The following is a 25,971-nucleotide window of genomic DNA, read 5'->3' on the forward strand; positions in this document are numbered from 1 at the left end:
TTGGCCCTTAGTTGCCTTTTGCACGTGGGCGCGATTCTGCAATAAAATTTATCTCTATCCGCGTCCAGTCCTGCGATGATATCTGATACTCATTACGCCGCAAAGACAAAGGATCTCTTGGGCCTGGTCAACCAGTTGCACAGTTTAGGGTGCGTTCTGCTTGATAAATCGACAACAGTGCCTTACCAGAATTGACTACTGGCAATTACCAGTGCTCAGCGAGATCTTGATCTTCCACGTATCGCGGTAATAGGAAATCAAAGTGCAGGTTTATACTTCTCTCTCCATTTGCATTTCTGTACTTATAGGCGGTCAGGAAAATCGAGTGTCGTAGAAGCTATATCAGGTGTAAGCGCTCCGTATGCCTCAGGTCTTTCCCGCCTCAATTATAATCAATCATTTCAGATCAATGTTCCAAGAGACGTTGGAACGTGTACACGCTGCCCCATGGAATGTCGTCTATCATCTTCTTCCAAGCTGTGGCAATGCAAGATTTCCATTAGACGGGAATTTGACAAGAACGGGGAACGTATGGATGATATTTCAGAGACGCCTTTTGGTGGAGTTATAACAGACAAGTCCGCTGTTGAATCTATTCTCAGACGGGCGCAACTATCAGTTCTGAACCCTGCAATCCCCATCGAGAAAATCCTAGTTTCGACGTTGGACGAGCTTACCAAGTGGTCTAAGGAATCTCAGAGCATGCAACCCTTTTCGCGCAATGTCGTGTGTGTGGATTTGAGCGGACCGGACCTAACAGATCTTTCTTTCATTGATCTCCCTGGTAAGTTTCTTGGTTCTGCTTTCATATGCACGCTCATAGTGGACGAATAGGCTTAATCCAGAATGCTGAAAGCAACGTTGTAAGCCTTGTAGAAGACCTTGTAGTGTCGCACATCAAGGGGAATTGTCTGATATTGGTTGCTCTTCCAATGACAGGTATGCACCCACTTAAGCTGCCAATGTGATCAAGTAGTTAATCCTCCTCCCAGATGACATTGAGAACCAGAAAGCCGTGCAATTGGCGCGAAGAGAAGACCCCAGAGGTCGACGTACCATTGGTATGCAATACAGTGGAGAACTCTAATATCTCCTGTTAATAAAGCACAGGTGTCTTGACAAAACCCGACATGCTTACTGCTGGTTCTACCAAAGCCTTGGACTTGTGGCTAGATGTGATCGAAGGCCGTCGTCATCCTCTCACACATGGCTACTATTGCACAAGACAACCTGACGACAGGGACAGACAAGAGTCTATCACGCCTGAGCAGGCTCGAGCCAAAGAAAAGCTATTTTTCGAAACTTCTCTTCCCTGGTCAAAAAGTACTCAAACAAAACGATTTGGTACTAACAACTTGATTGATATTCTCAGTCGTCTCCTCATCCAAGTCATTAACGAAACGTTTGTCTTCTTCTCTTTGCTCGGAATTTGGTTGATTATGATGTATGCAGCCTCCCTCTTATCCGATCAGAGACAATGGAAGCGTTAGAGACATGCCGTACGGAGCTCACCACAATCCCTACAGCAATTAATGAAGAACCCGCGACATACATGCTAAAACTTGTCACCTCGTTCTCCACTGAGGTGCAAAGCCTTGTTCGTGGTCGATCAAATGCAACTCATCTGATCCATGAGAACCGGCAGGCATTCAAAGATCTGAAAATTGCAATCCGGCGTACTGCGCCGAACTTTGTCCCTATGGAGGATGGGCAACCTCAGCCAGCCATGGTTAACTCACTAGAAGATGGGGAAGAAGAAGTTCTGGCCCCGGAACTTAGCACGGACGAGCCCTTTACCCTGACTGACATGAAGCGTCATATTCAATCGTGAGTTTCACTTTGCGTCGTGATAAGATGGTTCTGAGTGGTTTTAGGTCCCTGACGCGCGAGCTTCCTAATAATGTCCCTTTCGAGGCCAAGGTCGAGCTAATTAATGCTTTCCAAGCTACGTGGCACGTCTCTGTCATGAACTGCTTCAATCGCGTGCAAGGGTGCACATACGAAGTCTTGATAAAATGTATCGAAAAGGACTTTTCTCGATATGTAATCCTACAAGGACACCTGAAGTATGCTAACATCTCTCTGCCCAACATGACTGCTTATCTCTGTTTCCAGGACGTTCATCGTGGAATTGATAAATGACTGCCGCGCAACTTGTTCAGCTGTCTTGGATGCCACGCTAGAGGTTGAGAAGAGCCCATTCACGCAAAACACGCACTATCTAGAAGATACAACCGATAAATGGCTGGCGAAATACAAAAACATTCGAGCGGGGAAGACCCATGCCCATGGCTCAGTGGATCATCCAGCGAAGAGACAGAAGACTGAAGAGTCTGCAAGCCCGTCGCCACCCGGGGGCATTAGTGCCATGCCAGGACCAGCTGAGATAACTAATTCATCACAGCAGGTTAATGACACTACATCGCCGCGAATCAAGGGTGCCGAAAAAGCGGTTCATAATCAGCAGCATCAGCCTGAAGCTTGTTAGTCCTATGTCTTTCTTTGTAAATGACTGATGCAACGTCTCTCTAGTCCGATTCGGCGGTGCCGGTACCCCCAATTCGCCATTTGTATTTAATTCGCCATTCGCTTCTCCTGCTCAGCCCCAAGAGGCGTCTAGAGCATCCGTAGCGGCTACTCAACCTGCACAAGCTCCGTTGATCTCCGAAGCTGACATTGCTGCAAAAGCCGACAAAGTTCAGGAGGCTTTGGCTGCGTTGATCGCTCTTGGCTATAAAGGCTTGAAGCCAGAAGATTTGGGGAAATTGAATCCTACGGACATATTCGAGACGGAGCTCAAAGTAATGGCAGAGGTGCGAGGGTACTTCCAGGTGGCATACAAGGTATGTTTCACCACTTTATTAACGAGTCTTAGGATCTGATAGGCGTGTGCAAGCGTGTCATCGACAACATACCGTCCTTCATAGACCTATTGTTTGTCAGAAAATTGGCGAAGGAGTTGCAGCCCTTCTTAATCTCCAAATTCGGCTTGGGAACCGCTGCCGCGAATGAGAGATGCGGCAGGTATCTGGCGGAGGATCCGGCGCTGGTTGCTCGACGGGAGGAACTGACTAGTCGGGAGAAACGTTTGATGAGCGTACAGAAGGAACTCATCAGCTTCGGGATATCGACGCAGGCATAAGACACGGTTGAAACGGGTTTTGTGTCTAAAAAATTCTTGCTTGCACTGTGTATACCCTTGCCTCGTCGTCTGACCCCTCCAACGACTTCAAACAAATATCTATTCCCGCCTACCCGGATTGCCGTCTTGTGAATGTCGACAATATCTGTCGCAACTCCTCCAAGCTGAGGAGTTCCGAGCTTACACGCAGGATGATCGTCTTGCCTCGACACGAACTGTAGTGTTACTATATACCTGCATACATTGGATAATTGGTGCTGTTTTGAGGTTTATAGAATAGTAGATTAATAAAGAAATTGCATGAATGTAAAGTAAGTGACTTTAGATCTCCTTACTAGTGAAGAACAGTAAGCAGCTTCCCGACTCCTTTCGCTACGACAGAAATAAGGACGGCGATGTGCATACCGTGTGTGCCGTGAGTACGATTACAACTTCCTGTCTCCCAGGATCGTCGTTAGGAACGACATAATTTCTACGTCGGGAATGTGCCGATTTCCCTTTCGTCACATGATTACGTTGCAAAGGACAATAACATGAATACTTGCTACCCATACCAAACGTACAAGAAAAGGTCAGAAAATAAAACCGAGATATACGAGTACAACGAGACTTCGATGCCTTCCAACAAAACAGATATCGAGTGCAAACAGAATTCGAAAAAAAAAATCAGTTTAGTTCTTTCATGAAGATGACTGAGCACGAAGTTGCTTTTGCTTCTCTTGCTCCAAGCGCTGTAATGACCATCGGCAGCTGTATACAGCAATGCCACAAGAGGCACTCACATGATAAAGCAGTTGTACAGCCATCTGTATATTGGATGGCTGGCCAGTGATGACAACCAAGCGCTCTCCCTCCGCGCCTGGCGACGCAGCTGGTATTCCCGGACCAACCCCAACAGCTCCAGGTTCCATGATCTTGATCTGGCTGGCGCTCATATGCCTGATCTCGTTGATCTTGCTGCCACCTTTGCCAATGATACAGCCGACGAAATCATTGGGGATGTATATCTGCTGTGTCTGCATCTGCTGTGGAGGGTTGTGATGGGACGGCGGGGAGTATGGGTTCGAGTACCCTGGCACGTATGACGACCCACTGTATGGCCGACGAGAATGACTGGTAGGTCGGTAGGAAGAATTGGAGGCAGACGGCATGCGTTCTTGGGCTTCGATCAATATAGTGCCGATGTAGTAGGTTGCTATGTGGATGGCGTCAGCGACCCCGGCAACACTGAGGACTCGCTTTGATAAAAGTTAATACCCAAAGTTTAAATCACTTTGTGGACGAACCTCAGTGGATCCAGGGAGCATCCCTTCACTCGCGTTAAGGCGTGCCCCGCTGGCATCCTGTATTTCCTTAATTTTGGATCCCTGCTTGCCTATCACTGACCCCATTCTGGAGTTGGGAATCATAAACTTGATAGTCACAGCTCGGCTACCAGGGACCGACGGCGTATCAAATGGTTCGTCGTTAATCCTCCGCACGATGAGTCCAAAGGCCTATACACGTTCATGAAACCAACCAATTATATGAAACGAATGCCCACACCTTTGAGACAGCATCAAGAGGCCCGCTGACATTAAGGATACGCTCGGGGTTCCCGGGTATGCTTTCGGAAACGACGACACGAGCGCCGCTTTTCTCTCTGATCTCATTTACATGAGACCCGCCCTTACCGATGATGATCGAGGCGTCCTGGGTGACGATGAGGCATCGCATGTGTATGTTGGCTGAGGGAGCACTACTAGTCGACGATGAGTCGGCACTGTTTGGGGCGGCGTCGGCATCATCATTGGACTTGGATTTGGTAGAACCTGGAGTAGACGAAGGCGAGGCGGCAGAGGCGTCAGTCATGGTTACGTCAGTCTGTGTGAGGCGAGCAACTGAACCTGAAGGATTAAAGTCATCCGAGGAAACAGCTGCGCCGGTATTTGCCCGTTTGTTGTGCTTCTGTTGTTCAGAGTCGGAGGGCGAGCGAGACCGCTTGCGAGTCGAGTCAACGTCTGGCATGGCGAAAATGATGCACGACAAAGGTCAATGACAGCAATAATTCAAGGTATTGTCAGTGTTCTCTCCGTTGAATGCAGGGACTTGGGATGGGGATTCGGGAAGGAGTCTAATGGATAGGCATGGGGGACGGTGTGAGGGGGGGCGGAGTTGGAGGAAGGGTTGCGGCACAGAAATGCTACATACCTTGCAGGTTCCCGGGATATCTAGTGCTAGCTTTGTCTCTGTCGGTCTGTCCTTCAACGACAAGGTGATGGTAAATGGTCAAGATCAACGTCCATCGTAGGGGCGCAGGCCATTTGATCTAGCCACAGTAAACATGTGTCAATTATCCTGCACAGCCTTTGTGCTTTATCCAATCTGCTACATCCATTGATTGTCCATGAACGACTTCTCTTCTGGTCCGAAGGATAATTACGTTGCAATGGTATTCAGGTGCATCATTTCGTGCATAACTATGGTATACGGAACAGCTGTCGTTGAGTATGAGGTCAAGTCGTCGACCCTTGTGGTATCTCCGATTCAGCTATGGTCAAGGTTCACCGGAGTTGCTCAACTGGAGTAGACACCGTTCCTACGCTAAAAGTTATAACGAAGTCTATAGTATTGAATGTGTACCTTCAGTCCTAGCCTACTTTCCGTGCTACTCCCGAGCACTAGCTTGCTCGCACATTATACTCTTGCGAGTACGCTATCCACGGTCAGCGCCCCTAGGCCTGAGAAACAGTATGAATTCATATCATTTAATCAATGTCACGAGCAACCATAGCACGAATTTGTAGCCGGATTTACAGAGGCAGAACCCGTAACTGTATACAAAGCACTCAACTGATCTTGATATCAGGGAATACGATACAAGCCATAAATGCTACAATCATCGTTTGAGGTGCAACTACAAGAAACTAAGAACTCGGATGAGTGCTATGTCCAAATCCCTTTTTGTATAATAATAAGTGGGTAGGGAAGGAAAATAAAAAATATATCTTGGATACAGAGATGTCAAAACGAGTACGAAACGAACTGTCAATGCGAAATACGAAAACAAGATTAGACAGAAGGCCAAAAGAGTACGATAGACGCAAAGCAAGGGTATTAAAATCATAATAGCGGTGTCGTTTCACTTGAGTTATCGTCGTCATCGGCGTGTTCAACTTTGTGACCTCGGTCAGATGGCTCACATGGTTCATCAGGATTGGCCGAGGTCGACTCAGAAGGACATGGTTGTTCATGTGCAGTATATAGCGGCAGAGGGGTGGAATCGAGTTTGCGGTCACCGTTAGAGTGGAAAAGTTGTGAGTAGGCAGGCAGTGCCGTTTCGGAATATTCGGAAGAGATGGCCGGCAATGACTCTGCGGAAGGAATAATCATAGATTGTGATAGAGCGGGGAGTGGACAAGTGCGCGCCGATGGAGGCGGAGGTGGAGGAACATGAGCGAAGCGGAGAGGGATGGCTGTACAAGATGAACGTCAGTGACGGACGACAACAATGAATTGAACTGATCGTACCAAAGGTAAGCGTCTCAGTTGCTTGCTGATTCTGATCAGGAAGATCGTATCCTATCATCAAAGATATGCAAACTTCGTGACGGAAAGTCAACAATGGCGAGGAGCCCGTTGGCCGAAGAGATGGCAGGCCAATCCAGTCAGAGGATTCATCCCGCTTGATAACGTCCGGATCCGGGATGAAGGGGATGCTAGTCTGCAAAGTGTACCAAATTGGCGTTTCCCCAGGAACATTGTGTGCGAAAACGTAGTTATGATCGCCGAGTATGTATTCTCCATTTTCTTCGGATGGAAGAAGAGAGAACGTGCGGATATGCGCTGCATCGTTGTTGATCGGAGGGGAGTAGAAACCGTCATACAGGTATCCCAGTCGGTGACAGCTGCGAAGTGGAATGTTAGGAGGCTGTTGGGACTCCGATGGAAGGGGAAATCTTCGCCGGTACTCCGCTGAAGGTCGATGCCTACAGGAGAAGCGTCAAGAATGCTTCTCCGTCTGCATCGGGAGCACTTACCGGCACTTTTCTCTTTGCAGGACGTTAACAGCAAAGGCAGAAAGTTGAAGCCTCCTGCACTGCTCTTCTTCCAGGTCGTGGACCCTCATACGGAGTGTCAGATCTATAGAGTCTTCGAGAACATCCACGTATTCCGGAATAGATGCAAGAATTTGGAGTTTTGAGATGATTTCTTGCGGTATACGGGGTCGGTCGTCGTCTCTTTTAGGTGGGTTTGTCTTTGAGTTGACAAGGAATGTCGTCAGAGGGACTTCTGCGGGGTCCAAGAACTGTGAATCCACAAAACGGCGTATAGGAATCGTCTTCTCGGCGTGGACCTCCCTCTCTCGGGAGCGAAACGGTGCGCATAACGCGCTCAATGACCACGGCGAGGTGTTATCTAGATCTAGGAATTTGGCTGTTGCATAAAGGGTATACGACGTTCCCATGTCGTCAACACCATACTTTGACGAAGCAGGTAGCCATCCTGGAATCGGAATATTAAAAACCAAGTTCCAACGACCTAAGTATTCATAATTGTGTCAATAGAAGCGGGTGGTGACGATGTTTGTGAAACGTACAAGGCGCATTGGACTCTTCCTGGCCCTCATTTGAGAGTTCCAAAGGTTCAGTGGACACGAGTTGACGTGTTATACTGCATAAGCGAATGCCAGAGTAGCCAATCTGTGGCGCCACTATTTCGGACTGGCCTTCAAAGGTCAATTCGAGAGACTGGAGGAGAAATGATGTCGTTCGACGACGTTCGAATATAGAATTAGGCGAATGTAATGAAACGGTGACATGGCCTGACAATGAGTATGCAGAGCTAGACGCGTTATGAGCGACGGAGATATTGAACAAATAGTAGCAAAAGAAACTGACGAAGAATCCGGATCTCCGTACATGTCAAGGGAAGGCGCGAGAGTGACGATATCGATAGAGACAGGCATAATGGTAGGGCCAATAAGAGTGGTGTAAAGTCGTTAGTTCGTGAATTATAGTACCGTCGAGGGAGTGGCGAAAAGAGAACAAAGGAGGGGACAATTAAGCGAACCTGAATAGATGCTATGCCTTTTTATTGGACAGCCGAGGACAGCCGTCGGTTCCGGGGAAGAAACGTCAATGATCCTTGTTTCCGTCATTCTTGTTTTGTTTCACATCCGTTTCTGGTTGATATCTTATGTAACCACAAATGATCAGCTCTTCGCGGACAATGGCCGTTTCTTGCGCGTTCCTGTTCCTTTGCCCGGGTCGGTAGATAACAACCAGCGCTTCAGTCTACTTTCTTAACATCCGCCTTCGATCGGGATGTAACTAGAGCGTAATAATTCGTGTAGAATTTATTGACATGACAGCGCAGTCTCGTCGTGCCAACGACCCGGCAGTTTCAATTATCGTACACGATCCTGGCTCCATTTATATTTGCCGTCATGATTAAGACAGATCTAGCCAGTGCACTAGATGGGTCTATCAAGCAAAAACTTTCGACACAGCGAGTTCATCCTCTTCTCTCTTCCGGTGTTCCTTGCGACGTGACGTTTCTTGCTCGGCGTCCTTCCGGATATTGTATTTCTTGCTCTGTTCTTGTCTGATGCTTGATCTGATAGCAGCAGGCGAGATAAATTCTAGCAGATCGTGTCAGATAATGAGCCCAGGATCAGTGCGTCATTGACGAACCGGGATTCGAGTATACTGTTGCCCCGCCAAAAGCACCTTCGAATATTCGGATGGGAGTCAGAACAAATCGGGGGCCGATCTCCACGAGGGTCGTCTGGGGAGGCCCATTTGGTTGTAAGGGATCCTTCTCCATTATCTAGTCGATAAATATTCCATTGTTGGCACAAATTGGACAACAAGAACGCAAACGCGTACCTGGAAATTCCGGAACCATATCTTTGAATCAAGTATGGAGAACGTAAGAATGTGATCAATGAATGGCTTGGCTCTCCGGGCTGTCGGGGGAACGCCGAATATCTAAGTTCCAATGTCCTGAATTAGAGAGGAAGTAGCAATTGAGCCACCACACCCACATGCGTAAAAAGCTCCTTTGTCAACTTTCCCCACTCAGTTTCGTCAAATGCTTTATCAAAGCTAAGCAGCCCTCGGCTTCCTTTCAAACAATTGCCGGTCATCTTGAGTTCATCCATCGTATGGATGTTTTGCACGTGCATTTTTATTGAAGGCCCGTTCGGTGTCTTTGTAGCCCAAAGATAGAGGTCTTCGTGCCTGCGGGCCTCAAAATAAAGGGTATTGTTGCAATTATTGAGATCCGCAAGTTCAGGGAGGAGATGAAGCTGCGACTTGGAGTCCAATTTCGAATCTATCAGAAACGGGAGGCTCAAAAACAGCTAACAATGGGAAGGAAGTGACGTACCTTTCTTGACATGAGGAAGGAGGGCCTCAATATCAGTCATCAGGTGCCTCATTCGATGAGTAACACCCCGAGACGATAAAAGAAGAACTCGTTGCTTATTCTTCTTGGGTTTGGGCGCTGAAGATTCGATGTCCTGGTCGACATCCATCTCGTCAGCTTTCCTCTTACCCTTTACTTTAGCATCCCGTTTTGAAGCATTCACTTTCTGAGCTTTCAGGATCGAGGCCATGCAGAAGGAACTGGTCAGAGGTCAAGCGTGTTACTGACGGTGGTAGGTCAAAATTTCGGTGATGGATTAGTCAGCCGGTAATCGGGCCGCTTAAGGCTTGGCTGAGACTGGCGTGGCTTCATTTCTGGGAAGCACAAGTACTTAATATCGATGGCCCATCAATCCTAGCATACACGTAGCTACAGCTGATTTGCAACTGTTCATTCGACGGCACATCTCAGAAGATGACGCCTTGCATCACCGTTCGGGACCACGATAGCTAGCTATAGGGACGAAGAGTAAACGACATAATTAGACACTTTACGAAGTATCCATATTATCCTCTGCTGTGGGTTCTTCCTCCCTCACATAACACCCTAGCGCTGTACTCCACACAAATTGATGGTTCAACAGCTTCGTGAGCGTCTCATAAGCGCAAATGTTAGCAAACGGTACCCCCGTCCTTGGATCAAGATACGGCGCGGGTTGACCAGTCAATGGGCAGATCTGCTTGGGTCGCGCTGTGACAGAAACCCTTCAGATACAAAAAAATAAGAGACACGGGAATCTCACAAATAGGTCTTCCCTTTCCACTATACACCTTGACCTGATCCCATCTAACATGATCACCGAAAATAACCTCCATCGACTCGGTCCACGATGGCTTGGGCGCTTTTTCGTATTGCGCAAGTTCATAGACGAGATAGTTTTTGCTAACCTTTTCTGTTCGTTCTTCGAAGACAGGTGCAGGAGGAGGTGCAGGAGGGGGAAGATAGTGCATGTACGGATTTTGGTAATGCGTTGTCATAGCTGAAGGGTAGTAGGGGTAGGTCAGTGGTGTAGATGTACTGGGTGCGTTGTAAGCTCCATAACCGTGTCCGTAGCTATATGCTGGCGTGGTTGCAGGTGGCGGAGGCGGGGTGACTTCCACTTGGACTTTCACTTCCTCGCTCCGGCTTACCCACCGCAGTAGAGGGCCCTCGGCAGCAGCTCTCACCACTCGGGCGCGCTTCCGTTTCTCCTCCTCGAGTTTGAGATAGTCACGATGTTCGACAATGTTGCCCTCCTCATTATCGAGTGCTCGGGCAATGAGTTCGTCTTGTGTTATTTCGCGGGTGAGAGCCTTGACCTTCTTCGGTGTCTGAGCAGCCTGTATATATGGAAATGAGAAGGGAAGGAGATACAGCATAAGGATATGACACTTACGCGCTTCTCTTCACCCTTTTTGAATCGCTTGGCTGTCGCTGATGTGTTCTTTATTGTGTGTGTTCTTTTACTATGTCGCTGCCCCTTGGCGTCACGTTTAATGACTTCTCCTGTCTCTGCATCGACGGCGGTTCCCAACGAGACGCGACGGTTTGGTCTCAATTTGGTCGCTGGGGCACTAGATGCCGAGGCTTCAGGATTAAATGTGACTTTCTGGCGGACATGAGCGGCAGCAGTCGCCTTTTCTATACGAATCCGAGCAGCCTGGGAATGACGATTAATAGGACGAACACCGTGACAGGTTAAACAAACCTTACGTGCTCGCTTTTCTTCGTCTAGTGCTTCCTGTTCCCCTGCGTCACCTTCCCCTTGAGGCTCTTCGTCTGTGCTCTCAAAGTCGGACTCGAAGACATCTTCTTCATCTGTGAAACAAAATGAGTTGGCGAGAACTTCTAAGTGTCAAACAAGAACGTACATCTGTCGACAGAAAAATCGACGTCATCATCAAGGTCTGTTATCGAGTCATCTATTAACATTTCAGCCAGTGCAGCCTCCATCCTGTCCAGATTTTTATCAGGGCATAGAATAACTGAAGGACTACAACGAAATACCTGTTTCCCGCTGTGCTCCGTTTTGAACGTCGAGCTACAAGAAGCTCTACTTCGACTGGTGCTTCGACTGGTGTTTCCACCATTGTCGTATCTGCCGTCGACATGTCGCAAATGGTGACCAAACGGTGACGATAGGTGGAAGAAGAAACGGCTCGGCGGCTTCCGAGATCAACAAACATAAACTCGTCCTCCTTTCACTGCAATGGCTATAAAAGCAGTCGCGAAGGTGGTGCCGCCTAAAATTCCGCAGAAAATAGATTTGGTGCTGGATTGGTTGAGAGCGCCGCCAAGGCTCCAACTACGTGGCGTGCAGAAGCTGAAGATATCCCTAGCATACCGCAACGACCACTTTGGCGCGAGGTTCGTTTGCATTTTCCTGTATTTTAAGGATATCTTCACGTCTGTTAGGCATTTCGTGAAAGAACAACTCCCTCGTATCCGTTTCGCCAATCCGAATCTCGATATCCAGGTGGAAAAGGCTTTAAAAACAAAGTCGGAAGGATGGAGGCCAGAGATCGAGCTTGTATTTGGTGGGTGAATTCCTTGTTTTCTTGTATTTAAGCATTGAATTTTGGCACAGAGGATAGCAAACAGAAGACACTCGACCTGCATGAGAAATGGTCCACTACGATATTGAAAGAACTCATGGATACAGCGGGTACCGAAGGATGGGCCAGATGGAAAACGAATGCATTGGCCAATGGGTTGCCAGTCATTCCTGGGGAGGAGAACGAATCAAGGGCAAGAGTATCAACGGATGTCAGGCGACTGCCCTCTTTGAAGGAATTCCGAGCAGCGAAACAGAGGGTAGAGGCAGCTAATCCCAAGGCTAACCCACCACGGATGACACCGAAGCCTTCACCAGCGACTGAGGCGCCACCGGACCCATGATATCTTACGGTATGAACATAATGCAGCAAATATCTGCGATTAAACAACTATACAGCGAACCATGGTGCCAACCATACTATGAACCCCAATCCGACGATCAGTCCTGCAAGGTCATCAAGCAGCATTGAGAACAGCGAAATGTATTTCCACCCGTAGACAATGGTAGATGAAAGTTGTGGTGGTAAAAAAGGAACAGCCATATTCAGCAAGAAAGGCAGAGGTGCCGCATCCTGTGAGAAGAGTCAATATAAGATATTTCGTTCGGCACTAAAATGACCTACTGTGCCAACGAATATGCGGGTGGAGTGCAGAACAATTTGTATTGTCATCAACGCCCAGAAAAATGGCTGTAGAGAGCGTCTGAGGAAACTCAAGAAGGGAGGAAGTCAGAAAACTGACCACTAGCTGAATACGACCCATCTCCTTCCCCAGTTCAGCCCACCTCTGCCACAGCACATTCTTTCGCTCGTTCATCAATCCTCCTAACGACTCTTGAGCTTTGGGCTCTTTGTATAACACAAAGAATGCGAGGAAACTCCACATGACTATGAGATGGAGCAGTGGCAGCAATTTCTGCAAAAGGGACTTCGGCTGTACGACTGGCTCTGGAACCTTGCCTATGGCTGGCATACCACCTGGTAAACCACCTTTTCCATTTCCCCCTCCAGATGCCGCAAGAAGATGTGAGAAAAGAGGATTGTCTGCGAGATTAGGTATGGGAGGCTCCGCTCCTGCAGGCATCCGCCCCATGAGCGCCTGCATGAGCTGCTGCTGCTGTTGTTCGGACCATACTGATGGATCCGGCGTAGAATTGGGAACTGGTTCTGCCAGAGAAGGAGGCGTCGGCATGGACGTCTCTTCTCCTACAAAGTTTGGAAGACTAGAAAGTTTTGGAACAGGGGGGTCGTCATGTACGTACGCAGGCGCATCTTCGCCTCGACCAGACGTGGTGAGTTTCGCGAGCCGGTCACTGCCACGACTGAGGATGGCTTGTCGACGAGCCTGTGCTCGTGCAGATGCAGAAGACATGGTCGTACTTTTCTTGCCGCTTACCAGCAACGTGGTGCGGGTTCACAAAGCGGCCGGGATGTCGGACCGAAAATACGGACATCCCGCTCACCAATGCAAGTTGTATGCTCCATTTAAACTTTGCACAGGGCCAAGTAGGAGAACCTCAGCGCACGTCTATACAACGCAGATATTCTTTGCCGTGTCTACACAACTACACAAACCTTCAAGCTTCAAGCTTCAAGAGTAAAACGGTGAATATGGGCTACTCGCTGTTACATCGGCAAAGTCTTTATTTCGTCATAAACTACATCAAGCAAGGCAGCATATCCATGAGTACCATCGTATATATTTTTTGTAGCCATGGAACACAGTCAGCAGCTTATACATCACTTATGATATGTGATCTTCGACATGAAACTCGACCGGTTCCAGAGTAGTAGCGGCTTCGCCGTAAATTAAGAGACCGACGTAAGGCATCACGTTGTATTTGAGGGTATAGTTTGATGTCGGAATGTCCCTGAAACAACAGGTCAAATTTTCACTTACAAAACGCAAAGTACGGACTTACTTGAACTTTCGCGAGACATCCCGGAACGCATATTTGTTCTTGCCCGATACATTGATGATGGCATCTGCCTTTCTCCGCACAATACGGTCCCATATCACGACTTCGTTATGCACCTTGTTGGGAGGGTTGATCAGAGCAATGCAAGCAACATAGCAACACCTTCACCGACCCCTTCGGTATTGACATACTCTGCTTCTAGGTAAAGAAAAAGCTGTTTCGTATTCCAGTTGAAAAGTGGGGTCAAGTCTGTAACACATGTAATCATTGGCGACCTGACATACTGCGGCGCATACCAGCTTTGAGGTCGAAGTTTACAAACGCCATCTCTTGCTTCCTACGAGGGTATCGAGGGACTTTTGCATTATATCTATAGAGATATTGGACTTTCCACCGTTGCAAAGGTGTCCAGAGGGACTCACACTTTGACAGCGGCGACCGTTAGCTTGCCCTTTGGATCGGCAGTGAAAAGAAATGATGAAAGCGCGATAGCACCGAGGAGACACATCATGCATGTAGACAAGAAGGCAGATACATTGTTGACGCGAGATATTATGCTATGCATGATAAGGGAGAGGGGAGGGCGTTCGTGACGAAGCGACACGTCGTCGGCCAAGATGAGGATGTCACATTGTGTCACGTCATTACGCGTTAGTGACAAACATCACAAACGTGACACAACCGCTCACGCGTCGTCCGACAAGGGCATGTCCGACGATTCACTAGGTACGATGACCATCGATGGCCTACTTTTCTGCCCTTTACTAATCAGAAATTTTACTAATATTTAGACTTGGGAGGCCTGGGTCCGACGACTCCAGCAGCAAACTCAAGGATGGCTCGTGCGGCGCAGGGTCGGAGTGCGGTAGCAGGCCCGTCAAGACCAATATCCAAGGCAGGTAGACAGAAGAAGGATGCGACACCAAGCTCGTCCGGTGATGAGGGCCATCCCGTCGTGGTTCCTGATGACGATGACACCGACGACAATGACGGAGAAGAGTCGGTGACAGAGGTGGTTGCCCGCAAACCCCAGACAGCGCGAAGGGGTAGAAAACCTGGCATAAACGGTATGCCTCGTGTGAAGAGAAAAGGAAAAGCCAAGGCCGCATCGCCCAAAATGACGCAACCGTTATTTCCTGAAGTACTTGACGATTCGGAGGACGACCGCGCGGTGCAGGTGGCTGCCGTGACAAATAGCGCGATCGATGGCAATTCGGGCAGCGAAATGAAACGTCTTCGTCGTGAACTAGTTGAGGTATGCTCCAGATCGTGTGTTCCCCATTCAAACCACCAGTTCTTCCACAGACCAGAGACAGCGCCAACAAGTATTCTAAACAATTGGAAGAGCTCTTCGCGATCAGACATACGGAACCAGAGCGTTTACTAGTTGAGTATCGGAAACAATCTGACTCCAAGATGGAAGGTTGGTTGTTCTCAAGCTAAAATGACTATGAATTCTCATAAAATCCCTCCAGCCCAGGACGCGATAATCAGGGAGCTGACATCTAACCTGGCGAAGAAAGAACCATTAATGAGGGAAGGCAAGACGTCTATGCTACACCTTATGACACGTGAAGCTGTGGACGAAGAGAAGGAAACATTGGAACGTGATGTTCAGAGATACAAAGGGAGGGTAGAGGTGTGCGACAGGGATTTGAAGGAGAAGGATAAGAGAATCCTTGAACAAGACCAGACCAGTCCGTCTATTACATATATTTCTCTTGAACACGATATCTTACCTTTGTCTAGTCAAGGACCTCCGGATAGAACTCCAGGCAGAAATTGACCGAGCGAACGCCCTCGCGAAAGATCCACGTCGTCCGCCTGGATCAGCTCAACGAAGCAGAGGCCAGACTATCCTGGGCGCGCAAGAACCAAAGCACGGGGCAACCATACAGTTCTACGAGGATGTAACCAACCTTCTCATCACCAATGTCAGAAATGAGAAGTGTAGCAAGCGTGACAAAGAAGAGGATTGGATCTTGACGTGCATATATACCTACGTTGACGAAGATTCGCCTGGAGATCCGGACTCCAACGGCAAAAGTATGTTTCCAATCCTCCTTAGTCGAACTCACTTGTATGAATATCGTTATTTACAGGCCTCAATTTCAATCTTCGCTTATGTCATGAACTCGCCGAAGGCAATGAATACGCAGATGCTGTACTGTATTCCCCGCTCGAGTTGGACAAGGAACCCGAAGATTTCGTCCAGCAACTAGACTTCTTGTCGGGTCCGTTCACTTTCCCGCGGCGACAGTTGCCAGTCTTTATACGCACAATCAATAATACCATAGGGAAGACGATGCAAGAGGAAGGAGAGGAAGAAGGCGAGGGTGAGGCAGCGGAAGACGATGACGTTCAAATGGTTGAGTAGCAGATTTGGTTCGTGATGTTTTTCCCATTATTTACTGTAAGTATTTTCTAAGATTATGGGCATCTTGGTGCGTCTATTAGTGTTATTTGACTGGATCCCGTTTATGTTGCTTAGGCCAAATTCGCCTAGTGATTCGGAAGCTGACGTTCATGTAACTTCAAATTGTTGTCCGCAAAACCGGCTCTCTGAAAGCCTAAAGGTTTGCTAAGCTCGTTCTGGTGTTGCTACTCTTATAAACTAAACCGTCTGGTCTGGTTACTTCTCAGCTGACTTGAGTTCAAGGCTTCAAATCCACTTGCAACGCCCGTCAGCAGAGGGCTTTGAATGTCCGATACCACGCTATCTATCTCTTCATCATCAACATTTCTTGCATCTCCATGGCTTTACGCTATACGAAGTATGGCTAGAGAGCGCCATCTAGTTTTTCCTATCCTATACGGCTCCGGTAGGTCCAAGGAGAAGTCGGGTATCTAGGTCAGGGATTTTAAGGAAGACCGGGGTTTAAAAGGTTGACAGGCTGCGTACAAGTGCTTCGATACGCAGATCTTGTAAACGTTGAACTTTTGAGTTTGCGCTCTATCTATTCATATAGATATGTTTACTCCGATGGTGTCCCATGTCTCTTGGCATTTTCGGTCGTTGGCTCGGACGGCGTTCTTTGCTGCCGTACTTGCAAAGCCTTCATCCATGCCACCTAAGCTGGCCCCAGCCTGAGCCAGGACTTCAACGACATCTCGGTGGCCTTGTCTGGCAGCCTGTAAATATTGAACCATAAACACACCGATGAAACTGCTGTTGAATATCACATCACGTACGTAATATAGCGGTGTATGTCCTAGAGTATCCCGCAGATGAACTAGAGCACCCGACTGCAATAAGACATTGACAGACTCAGTGTGGCCATTCAAAGCTGCTACATGCAATGGAGATCGACCAGATCCTGGTTCTAGCGAATTCACTAGCCCGTTTGCTATGTTACCGTACTGGGGAGCATCTACCGACGGACTCAACACAGAATCTGGGTCTGAATATCTTGATGGAGTAGATGATGAATCCAGACAAAATCGGATACTTGAAGTATCGTTCCTCGCGGAGGCAAGATGGATAAGGAATGGAAAAAGTACTGCTTCTGTTGAAGCAGCCTCCGCTGCAGTCCAGGACCAAGACGCAGCTGCATCCTGAGACGCTTCATCTACAGGTGCAGATAAGGTTATCTTTGGTACGGGTGAAGCAGACTGTTCTAATAGCCGAACGAACTGAGACAGAACTCCTTGGATTTTCTCAAGGTTCTGGTCAATGGTGGGTTGACTTGGAACAGCACCAGACATTGGTCGGGTGAGCTCACCACGAAGTGGCGTACCCATGAGCTTTCTGATGTCGTCAGTACTCAGCTCGGGCTTTGACAACAGATAGCTTAGTTTGGCCAAAGCACACTGTAGAATGCGTGGTTAGAATTGTAGATCTCAGATTCGACTGGATCAATCTTACTTCAGGCGTCATATCATGCCCGGGAACAACACCGGCTTGAAGAAGCGTTCTTCCAGTCTCATATGCGTCTGAAACTGTACCCTTGGCACACTGCGAGATTGCAACAACGATGACCCCCCTTTCACAGGCTTCCTTCAGGGCCAGCATCAAGTCTTTTCGTTGTGGAGCGTTCCCAGCTCCGAACGTCTCCAGAATAACTCCTCTGATAGGCGGCATGAAAAAGGCGCTAACAGTTGCAGCTGTAATTCCTGGGAACAGACGAAGCGTGGCTGTGGAGGCGTGTGAACGCGTGTATAATGTGATTCGGAAGAATTTGGGAACCTACCGACGTGAGGGCTCATCTCTGCAATCGAAACGATCAGAATATCATCACTTTATTGTGAAAGAGAAGCTCACGCTTATGAGCTCGGAAACGCCGTAGACTGGTTTGCCTGATCACATCGTTCCAGTTCACTACGATGTCGATGCCAACTTAGCCGTAATCAGTACCGCTTCCAACGTTATGTATAAGTCATACCATTCACAAGCGGAGCAAAGTTGGGGCTATCGAAGGCGCTAAGATCATATGAAGATATTTTTGAGACCCTGTTTCCCCGGAACAGGGTATGATTGAAGTACAGAGAACATTCTACCCTGAAGAGTTAACAGGATATTCACATGAGGAGATTGAGAGCAGGTACCTGGGATAATATAATGTCCCGCGATGGTTAGCGCACCCATTAAATTGTCTGTAGCATCATTTCGAAGTTGCGACAATGGTATTTGCGCGCCTGTGACGATCTGACATATCGTGTCAGGGTTTTTACATTGAGGTAGTCAAGCTTTACATACGACTGTTTTTCCTAAATCTTCCAGAAGGAAACTCAATGCACTTGAGGTGTATGACATGGTGTCGGTACCATGGAGTACAACGAAAGCGTCAAAGGAGTAGTTGAGTTCTATTTCAGATGCTATACGTATCCAGTCTAAATTGCGCAAAATATGGATAAGAATGGCCCATTAAAGACATGAATACTCGTTACCGTCAATCTCGATATTACTGCTATCCAGCAAAGGGTTCCACTGAACAAAAGATAATCAATCCTAAATTTGCCCGTGGTCCGCGAACATTGGACGAACCTCTAGAATAGCATATCTGATGGACTTGCTGCCACTACCCCCGGGAACTGCGCTTCGAGGTGTGACAAGGCTGGGTAGGTGTGCTTCGTATACGTTCTCAGCGACCTGGATGCTGTGTGCTACCGCCGATGATTGATTTGGGGTCAGCCCATATGACGTTCCGATGGGACGAGATGATCGAACAAGTAGGGTGGGCTGTTGAGGCGTCGAAATAACTGATGCGCTAGGTGTTGCATTGCCTCCAAGAGGACTAGATCTTCCGCTGCCAGTGCTCCATTCTCGAAAGCCTTGCACGGAACCAGAATTCGAGAACAGAGAATTTTGCAGCGGATCATGGAACCGTGTCTGGCTGCGAAGCGTTTCGGTCAAAAAGTACGGCTCCGGGACGTATCCTCTGGATCCAATAAGCATCCCAATGGTGCCACCGGTATATATAACAAGGACTCTGGACTCATCGGACAGAATTGGAGTGGCCGTGTCCATCAGGGAGAAAAAAGATGGTGATGGTCAAGAAATGCGCCGATAAGATAAAAGCGATCGATCACTAGATAATAAGTTTTATTGGTCCTTCCAAATCTGACTCGACTTGCTGCCATCATCATGGACGCTCTCAAGAATGTTTTCGAGGCCAAGAAGTCTCAGGTTAGCCTTATTCGTCGCACCTTTTGCTCGTCCATTCATTTTCCTGGTAGGGATCGCCTGCATTGGTTACTTTTGTCACCGCAGGATACCCTACGAAAGATGCGACGGTTCCCATTATGTTCGCCATGCAGAACGGAGGCGCTGATATCATTGAACTGGGAATGCCCTTCTCGGATCCCATTGCTGATGGCCCTGTGATCCAAGAGAGCAATACAGTACGACCTGGTTGACTTGTACGAGTCTTCGATACTCATTTCCCGTAGGTTGCACTGAAGAATAACATGGACTACGCGACAGTCTTGGGACAGCTTCGCGAGGCAAGAAGCAAGGGACTCACCGCTCCCGTCATTCTTATGGGTGCGAAACATGCAATCAAATATCAGCATAGGAACTGAAATGGTCTAGGTTACTATAACCCGTTGCTGGCATACGGCGAGGACAAAGCCATACAAGATGCAAGCGAAGCTGGAGCTAATGGTTTTATCATGGTCGACCTTCCTCCCGAAGAAGCTATCACTTTCAGAGAAAAGTGCACAAAAGCAGAGTGCGTACACGAGTCATACCTAGGGTACATCTTTATGACGCCAGACATAGCTTGTCATATGTTCCTCTCATTGCTCCGTCGACCACACTATCTCGAATAAAATTCCTCGCGTCAATTGCTGACAGTTTTATTTATGTCGTGTCCAAAGTCAGTTCATTTAATTTTTCATTCCGATATCGCGCCCATGATTCTTTAGATGGGTACAACCGGATCGTCCGACAAGGTGGCGATAAACACTGAGCTCCCAGATATCATTGCCCGCGTCCGAGAACATGCGACCGTTGCTATCGCTGTCGGCTTCGGTGTATCCAATCGTAGTCACTTTGATTATGTCGCCGATGCCGGTGCAGACGGAGTTGTCGTTGGCAGCCGGATTGTCAACGTTATTAAAAACGCCCCTGCAGATAAAGTTTCCCACAGTGTTGAGGCCTTCTGTAGTGAAATTACTCAGAAGGGTCAGCCTCCTAGAACAAGATCTTCTCAAGCTCAGTCGCTTGCACCTGTGACAAACAGCAAGAACGATGTTTCCAAGGTCTCTTCGAAGCCCGACTTACCCGCGCGATTTGGCCAATTCGGCGGTCAGTATGTCCCAGAGTCTTTGGTTGATTGTTTGGCCGAACTCGAGGAGGCACACAAATCTGCTATGAACGACCCTGAGTTCTTGAAGGAATTCCAAAGTTACTATGAATATATCAACAGACCCTCAGGGCTCTATCTAGCAGAAAATTTGACCAAACACGCTGGTGGCGCTAACATTTGGCTAAAGCGCGAAGATTTGTATGCGAATTACCTTCCCCTCAACATTCCCGGCTGACGTTTTCAATGCAGAAACCACACTGGATCCCACAAAATCAACAATGCGATTGGTCAAGCATGTCATTTCATCTACATCCCTGGGCTAATTTACTGATCTCGGAAAAACAGATTCTCCTAGCTCGCCGCATTGGCAAGACACGAATTATCGCCGAAACGGGTGCAGGTCAGCATGGTGTCGCAACAGCAACGGTCTGCGCCAAATTCGGTCTGGAATGTATCATCTACATGGGAGCTGAGGATGTCCGGCGCCAAGCGCTCAATGTTTTCCGTATTGAGATGCTCGGAGGAAAGGTGCGCCGTTCCTACAGGCATTTATTGCAATTAAATCTCTCAATTCAAAGGTCATTCCTGTCCACTCTGGGTCATGTACCCTCAAAGATGCCGTAAACGAGGCCATGCGGGACTGGGTGTCTAATCTATCTACGACACATTATCTCGTAGGATCTGCTATTGGTCCACACCCCTTCCCCACGATCGTTCGTGATTTCCAAAAGATCATCGGAGAGGAAATCAAAGTCCAGCTGAAGGAGAAGCGAGGTAAACTCCCTGATGTTGTCATGGCCTGTGTAGGCGGTGGAAGTAATGCCATCGGAACTTTCTACGATTTCATCGGTGACAAAAGTGTTAGAATGGTTGGTGTGGAGGCTGGTGGTGAGGGTAGGTTGCTTTCATTGCTTCGTATATCATATATGAACACTTTTTAAGGCGTCGATGGCGACAAACACAGTGCTACGCTTTCCAAGGGTCAGCCTGGTGTCCTTCATGGCGTGCGGACGTATATTCTGCAGTCCCCGGACGGCCAGATCATCGAGACGCATTCTATCAGTGCAGGGCTCGATTATCCTGGGGTAGGACCGGAACATGCCTGGCTAAAAGATTCTGGTAGAGCAGAATATGTTGTCGCTACAGATGAAGAAGCGTTGAGAGGGTTCAGGATGCTCACACAAATGGAGGGCATAATTCCGGGTGAATATTCTTTCAGTCATGGGGAAAATTCGAGACTGAAGTTTATTATTTAGCCCTCGAGTCGTCGCATGCTATCTGGGAAGGTGTTCGTATTGCAAAAAAGATGTCTAAGGATTCTGATATTGTCATTGTAAGGATTATCTATGGTAAATGACTTTTTGCTAATTTCACACATTCGCAGTGTCTTTCCGGTAGAGGTGACAAAGATGTAGAGGAGATCTCTGAGCTTCTTCCTAAGTGGGCAGACATCCTTGACTGGCATGTCAGAAAATAGAAAATAGATGCCATGTTATTTGCTTGTCAATGACAGTTTGGCTCTCTAAGACTACATATACATTGATAAGAATATTTCTAAAAAATGCACCATGAATCTGCCACCCATCAGTTACTTTGCCATGTATTGTGCAATCCCACAGTATCATCTACCCCATTCATTGGTCCATTGGATGTCATGTTGACATCCTCTTCTCCCAAGTCATTGATCCCATTGAGTTCTCGCATGTTATCCGCACGCCGGCTTTCCAAAGCTGCAAGATATGGCTCATCAACACCCCCCGTAACATATTCACCCGTAAAAACAGAACAATCAAATGTTGAGATGTTGGGATTGAACTGCCGCACGGATGATATCAAGTCGGGTAAGGTTTGGAAGATTACAAGATCAGCACCAATAGCTTCGGCTATTGACCTGGTGTCACGTCCGTATGCGACGAGTTCAGTTCGGGATGGCATATCAATGCCATAGACATTGGGATATCTATGATGCGTCAAAACCTTGAGCTTACCGCGACGAATGCCAGAAGATGGACATACCTGATGGGAGGAGCACAACTCGCCATTACAATCTTCTTTGCACCGACATCTCTGGCCATTTGAATGATTTCTTTTGATGTAGTCCCACGAACAATGGAGTCTAGGCATTGAACTGAGAAAAGACACGAGGATGGATCACGAGACTTACCATCGACCAAGAGGACATTTTTTTTACAAAACTCAATCGCTATGGCGTTAAGTTTCTTACGAACGCTCTTCTTACGCATCTCCTGTTCAGGCATAATGAAAGTTCGGCCGACATAACGGTTTTTAATAAAGCCCTCGCGATAAGGGAGTTGCAGTTTTTGTGCAAGGTTCAAAGCTGCGACCCGGGATGTATCTGGTACCTGAGCAGAACGCATTATATAGGATTTGTGCCTGCATGGAAACAAATCTTACCGGAATAACAACATCAACGGAGATGTTTTTCTCGGTTAATATGCGCCTGACTTCATCAGCGAGAGCATCACCCATAGCCATGCGACTTCGGTAAACGTTAATTCCATCCAATACGGAATCGGGACGCGCAAAGTAGACATATTCGAATATATCCGGTGCGAAAACCGCGCGTGCAGCTACCTGGCGCCGAGATACATTCCCGCGCGTGATAATTATGGCCTCACCTTGAGCCAAAAATGAGAAAAGACTAAAGAGGAGAGAGAAAGATACATACCAGGCTTTACATCTTTCCACTCACTAAAACCAAAGGCATCGGCAACAACACTCTCACTGGAAAAGAGGTAGTCCTTTCCTTGTGTGGTGAACGATTTTCTGACGCCCATGCCCACGGGCCTGATTCCGTTCGGGTCTCGGAAGGCTATTATTCCAAAACCAGCAAGCATAGCGACGCATGCGTATGCCCCCTTGCACTGTCTCATCAACCCGCCAATTGCGGTGAATATATCTTCTTCATTGATGCGGAACTTGCCCGTTTGTTGCAAGTTATTAGCGAAGATGTTGAGAAGGAGTTCCGAGTCCGAGTCGGTGTTGATATGGCGATGGGCAGTGGCGTCTAGGAATTGTAACAGAGACGTAGTGTTGATAAGATTTCCGTTCTACAATACGGTCAGTGAAAAGTAACAGAAGATGTGCGAAGAATTCATACATGTGCAAGGACGATCCCATATGGCGAATTTACATAGAATGGTTGAGCTTCAGCATTATTGAAGCTGCCCGCAGTCGGATACCGTACTATCGAATAAATCAGATCCGCCGGTTCAGGAAAAAGGAGACTATGCACCATGTCCGACACCCATGCCTCCAACTAAACGCCGTATAGACTTCTCATCGAAAACGTCCTTGACCATACCATTCGCCTTGCACTGATAAAAGCGACCTCTCGGTCCACACGTAACTATGCCACATGCATCTTGTCCTCGATGCTGCAGAAGCGAGAGGCCGTCGCAGATTCCCAGCGCAACGTCGGTAGTAGGATCATGAAGGAGAAGACCAAGAATTCCACACACTAGAAATCGAAGATGAGTGCTACCAAGAAACTAAAAAGGGGACGGACAAACTTAGGGGCGAATTGGATGGATCGATGATGGAAGTGCTTTGCAAAGTCCATTTTTTTTAGGGGTACTTCTCGAAACGTAAAGTGGAATGCTTATGTCATCGAAGTTTAATCCCTCCCGGTCCGTCTTTTCCCGATGCCTCCGATAATTTTCAAATACAAGGGATTTAGAAAGGAAAAAGGACATTTTGACGCATGCTATGATATATGTCTAGAATTCAGTATTTGTATGACTCTTTGGTCTTCTGACATGCGATGATGACCCCGCTGGGAAGAGCTACCAGATATGACTCCCATGTTATATCCCCCTACAGCGGAATGAAGTGGTGGCAGCGCCGAGTGCCCAAAGGTCTCCACGACACCATCGTCCCCTTTCCTGGCTTTCCCACTCTGGTAAATCCCCGGCGGAACGATAATGTTTCGCAAGATCGCGTCCGCATCAACAGTTGGTATTGTCGGAAGATCGGCATACGTGAAATAGGCAGTAAGGTGCCATTTACGCGGTGTACCTGTTGGTGAAAGTTGCACCCAAGCAGAATATGCCTGCTTAATTAAACCGGGGTGATTTCCGCCACTGCGATCTTGATGGAGAAGAGCTGACGATGAGGGGATCGTGCGGGACACACCATCGACAAATCTGAAGGTGGGTGGTGACCTATTCCGAAACATTAGCGTATGTGACCTCGCCCCAGAACTGTCAGTACCGTGCGGAGGTGGATGTCTCACCGCCTGGCGCTGAAGGAAGTTTCTCATCATAGAATAAGTATGGCTGCAATGGTTATCGATCAGCAACATGGTTGTCAGAGAATCTGCGAGGTCCAACATACTTCACGCATACGGGACTGTCCCCAAAGGCGTCCATCTATGGGAGGGAAGGTCAAAAGGACTTCCGGGGGGGATATTAATGTGGGCTTACCAGTCCAACGTTTGAGACCTGACTCGTCGTCGCGCTCTTCCCAAACGAACACAGCGCCAGAACGTACTGATGTAGCTCTCTCAGCCTCGTTAAGACGTCTGGTAACTGGCCGAAGAAAGCCTTGCCTGACGGCCTCAAAGATAATATGGGCGTCGCGCGTGTCGCGAAGATGAAGACGGGGATGAGTAGCCTGCTGCATGGAAGGCAAGTCGGGAATGGACAAATGCACGACAATAGCCCTTTTAAATCGCGATGAGGAGACAGGCAGGCGATCAAGACGCAACCAGAGCAGCGAGGATAGGGGAAAGCATAGCGCGCGTGTCATATATATACGTGATATCCCCATTGTGGGTAATAAATAAATGAGTTGGAGAATGGCACATTTGAAGGGCCAACTACCGGGTTCACAAATGACATTGACGCGCGAGAGTGTGGGTAAAGCCGACGACGAGAGTGTGAGAGAAGTTAGTCATCTTTGTAACGCTTGAAAAGACGAGATGGGTAAAAATAAAGTCTACCATTGATCTGGAACTGGACTGGGATGCTCCTGACTGCTAAATTCAGGACCAAAGTCGTCTAGAAAGAACATCATGTAGCCTTATAGACATGGGTGAGGTTATTCCTGAGAGTCCGGCCAGTAGGAGCCTAGCTGAAGATAAGGAGATATATATGTGCAGAACAAGAGAATAAGGATTCTCTGACAAGAAACTGACAAATTCGGGGGGAATAGTCAGTGAAGCACGGGGAGATACAATGTCTTGTCTTGGTGGG

The 25,971-nt window shown here is 47.9% G+C and overlaps 14 protein-coding genes across 14 annotated transcripts; 5 read left to right on the forward strand and 9 right to left on the reverse strand.

Moving 5' to 3' along the window:
- Positions 1 to 75: 75 nt before the first annotated feature.
- On the forward strand, positions 76 to 3,142 carry BT62DRAFT_979831 (P-loop containing nucleoside triphosphate hydrolase protein; the record flags this gene model as incomplete). Its single annotated transcript, XM_043189472.1, has 13 exons — positions 76 to 149; positions 213 to 268; positions 317 to 348; positions 406 to 784; positions 835 to 939; positions 993 to 1,061; positions 1,111 to 1,402; positions 1,453 to 1,827; positions 1,875 to 2,066; positions 2,116 to 2,452; positions 2,533 to 2,550; positions 2,604 to 2,843; positions 2,897 to 3,142. The coding sequence occupies 13 exons, from the start codon at positions 76 to 78 to the stop codon at positions 3,140 to 3,142; spliced, it is 2,415 nt and encodes an 804-aa protein (XP_043041530.1).
- A 680-nt stretch (positions 3,143 to 3,822) lies between these two features.
- Positions 3,823 to 4,993, reverse strand: BT62DRAFT_890213 (eukaryotic type KH-domain (KH-domain type I); the record flags this gene model as incomplete). Its single annotated transcript, XM_043183018.1, has 4 exons — positions 3,823 to 3,873; positions 3,925 to 4,380; positions 4,429 to 4,638; positions 4,688 to 4,993. 4 exons carry the CDS (start codon positions 4,991 to 4,993, stop codon positions 3,823 to 3,825), a joined length of 1,023 nt encoding a protein of 340 aa, XP_043041531.1.
- A 511-nt stretch (positions 4,994 to 5,504) lies between these two features.
- Positions 5,505 to 5,978, forward strand: BT62DRAFT_1074550 (uncharacterized protein; the record flags this gene model as incomplete). Its single annotated transcript, XM_043179028.1, has 3 exons — positions 5,505 to 5,707; positions 5,771 to 5,846; positions 5,916 to 5,978. The coding sequence occupies exons 1-3, from the start codon at positions 5,529 to 5,531 to the stop codon at positions 5,976 to 5,978; spliced, it is 318 nt and encodes a 105-aa protein (XP_043041532.1). The 5' UTR covers positions 5,505 to 5,528.
- BT62DRAFT_946908 (uncharacterized protein) lies at positions 5,928 to 8,298 on the reverse strand. Its single transcript, XM_043188000.1, has 5 exons — positions 8,023 to 8,298; positions 7,722 to 7,966; positions 7,162 to 7,663; positions 6,653 to 7,110; positions 5,928 to 6,597 (listed from the first exon to the last, which is right to left on the reverse strand). Exons 1-5 carry the CDS (start codon positions 8,088 to 8,090, stop codon positions 6,245 to 6,247), a joined length of 1,626 nt encoding a protein of 541 aa, XP_043041533.1. The 5' UTR covers positions 8,091 to 8,298; the 3' UTR covers positions 5,928 to 6,244.
- A 146-nt stretch (positions 8,299 to 8,444) lies between these two features.
- BT62DRAFT_946910 (Brix-domain-containing protein) lies at positions 8,445 to 9,748 on the reverse strand. Its single transcript, XM_043188001.1, has 5 exons — positions 9,515 to 9,748; positions 9,171 to 9,460; positions 9,013 to 9,114; positions 8,818 to 8,953; positions 8,445 to 8,765 (listed from the first exon to the last, which is right to left on the reverse strand). Exons 1-5 carry the CDS (start codon positions 9,741 to 9,743, stop codon positions 8,611 to 8,613), a joined length of 912 nt encoding a protein of 303 aa, XP_043041534.1. The 5' UTR covers positions 9,744 to 9,748; the 3' UTR covers positions 8,445 to 8,610.
- Positions 9,749 to 9,867: 119 nt separating this feature from the next.
- Positions 9,868 to 11,710, reverse strand: BT62DRAFT_946914 (uncharacterized protein). The gene is made up of 6 exons (XM_043188002.1): positions 11,540 to 11,710; positions 11,404 to 11,486; positions 11,241 to 11,350; positions 10,929 to 11,192; positions 10,296 to 10,872; positions 9,868 to 10,243 (listed from the first exon to the last, which is right to left on the reverse strand). The coding sequence occupies exons 1-6, from the start codon at positions 11,641 to 11,643 to the stop codon at positions 10,044 to 10,046; spliced, it is 1,338 nt and encodes a 445-aa protein (XP_043041535.1). The 5' UTR covers positions 11,644 to 11,710; the 3' UTR covers positions 9,868 to 10,043.
- Positions 11,711 to 11,715: 5 nt separating this feature from the next.
- On the forward strand, positions 11,716 to 12,439 carry BT62DRAFT_930115 (uncharacterized protein). Its single transcript, XM_043185859.1, has 3 exons — positions 11,716 to 11,899; positions 11,948 to 12,069; positions 12,120 to 12,439. The coding sequence occupies exons 1-3, from the start codon at positions 11,742 to 11,744 to the stop codon at positions 12,428 to 12,430; spliced, it is 591 nt and encodes a 196-aa protein (XP_043041536.1). The 5' UTR covers positions 11,716 to 11,741; the 3' UTR covers positions 12,431 to 12,439.
- Positions 12,440 to 12,495: 56 nt separating this feature from the next.
- On the reverse strand, positions 12,496 to 13,490 carry BT62DRAFT_930116 (uncharacterized protein; the record flags this gene model as incomplete). The annotated part of the gene is made up of 3 exons (XM_043185860.1): positions 12,830 to 13,490; positions 12,712 to 12,777; positions 12,496 to 12,660 (listed from the first exon to the last, which is right to left on the reverse strand). Coding segments are annotated over exons 1-3 (812 nt in total), but the record flags the coding sequence as incomplete, so codon positions are not given.
- A 365-nt stretch (positions 13,491 to 13,855) lies between these two features.
- Positions 13,856 to 14,571, reverse strand: BT62DRAFT_860612 (signal peptidase 22 kDa subunit; the record flags this gene model as incomplete). Its single annotated transcript, XM_043182498.1, has 5 exons — positions 13,856 to 13,958; positions 14,010 to 14,122; positions 14,179 to 14,255; positions 14,303 to 14,376; positions 14,429 to 14,571. Coding segments are annotated over 5 exons (510 nt in total), but the record flags the coding sequence as incomplete, so codon positions are not given.
- A 58-nt stretch (positions 14,572 to 14,629) lies between these two features.
- Positions 14,630 to 16,383, forward strand: BT62DRAFT_1003814 (uncharacterized protein; the record flags this gene model as incomplete). Its single annotated transcript, XM_043176978.1, has 6 exons — positions 14,630 to 14,732; positions 14,798 to 15,261; positions 15,312 to 15,429; positions 15,482 to 15,703; positions 15,756 to 16,052; positions 16,109 to 16,383. 6 exons carry the CDS (start codon positions 14,630 to 14,632, stop codon positions 16,381 to 16,383), a joined length of 1,479 nt encoding a protein of 492 aa, XP_043041539.1.
- Positions 16,384 to 16,569: 186 nt separating this feature from the next.
- Positions 16,570 to 19,503, reverse strand: BT62DRAFT_930118 (L-asparaginase). The gene is made up of 10 exons (XM_043185861.1): positions 18,991 to 19,503; positions 18,894 to 18,933; positions 18,703 to 18,836; positions 18,552 to 18,651; positions 18,389 to 18,499; positions 18,268 to 18,342; positions 18,197 to 18,214; positions 17,872 to 18,140; positions 17,199 to 17,816; positions 16,570 to 17,138 (listed from the first exon to the last, which is right to left on the reverse strand). Exons 1-10 carry the CDS (start codon positions 19,471 to 19,473, stop codon positions 16,968 to 16,970), a joined length of 2,019 nt encoding a protein of 672 aa, XP_043041540.1. The 5' UTR covers positions 19,474 to 19,503; the 3' UTR covers positions 16,570 to 16,967.
- Positions 19,504 to 19,541: 38 nt separating this feature from the next.
- BT62DRAFT_749658 (bifunctional tryptophan synthase TRP1) lies at positions 19,542 to 22,286 on the forward strand. Its single transcript, XM_043182143.1, has 12 exons — positions 19,542 to 19,632; positions 19,683 to 19,847; positions 19,896 to 19,989; positions 20,038 to 20,176; positions 20,227 to 20,323; positions 20,373 to 20,953; positions 21,005 to 21,047; positions 21,101 to 21,283; positions 21,334 to 21,649; positions 21,698 to 21,958; positions 22,012 to 22,088; positions 22,140 to 22,286. The coding sequence occupies exons 1-12, from the start codon at positions 19,591 to 19,593 to the stop codon at positions 22,230 to 22,232; spliced, it is 2,091 nt and encodes a 696-aa protein (XP_043041541.1). The 5' UTR covers positions 19,542 to 19,590; the 3' UTR covers positions 22,233 to 22,286.
- On the reverse strand, positions 22,225 to 24,331 carry BT62DRAFT_946927 (amidophosphoribosyltransferase). Its single transcript, XM_043188003.1, has 8 exons — positions 24,289 to 24,331; positions 24,012 to 24,236; positions 23,877 to 23,962; positions 23,445 to 23,826; positions 23,171 to 23,394; positions 22,920 to 23,118; positions 22,772 to 22,871; positions 22,225 to 22,715 (listed from the first exon to the last, which is right to left on the reverse strand). Coding segments are annotated over exons 1-8 (1,593 nt in total). The 5' UTR covers positions 24,290 to 24,331; the 3' UTR covers positions 22,225 to 22,339.
- Positions 24,332 to 24,466: 135 nt separating this feature from the next.
- Positions 24,467 to 25,838, reverse strand: BT62DRAFT_930123 (uncharacterized protein). Its single transcript, XM_043185862.1, has 4 exons — positions 25,201 to 25,838; positions 25,112 to 25,146; positions 24,989 to 25,053; positions 24,467 to 24,939 (listed from the first exon to the last, which is right to left on the reverse strand). Exons 1-4 carry the CDS (start codon positions 25,523 to 25,525, stop codon positions 24,483 to 24,485), a joined length of 882 nt encoding a protein of 293 aa, XP_043041543.1. The 5' UTR covers positions 25,526 to 25,838; the 3' UTR covers positions 24,467 to 24,482.
- Positions 25,839 to 25,971: the final 133 nt, after the last annotated feature.

Source organism: Guyanagaster necrorhizus (assembly GCF_019112545.1).
Source record: "Guyanagaster necrorhizus MCA 3950 unplaced genomic scaffold BT62scaffold_8, whole genome shotgun sequence".
NCBI classification, from domain to species: Eukaryota; Fungi; Basidiomycota; class Agaricomycetes; order Agaricales; family Physalacriaceae; genus Guyanagaster; species Guyanagaster necrorhizus.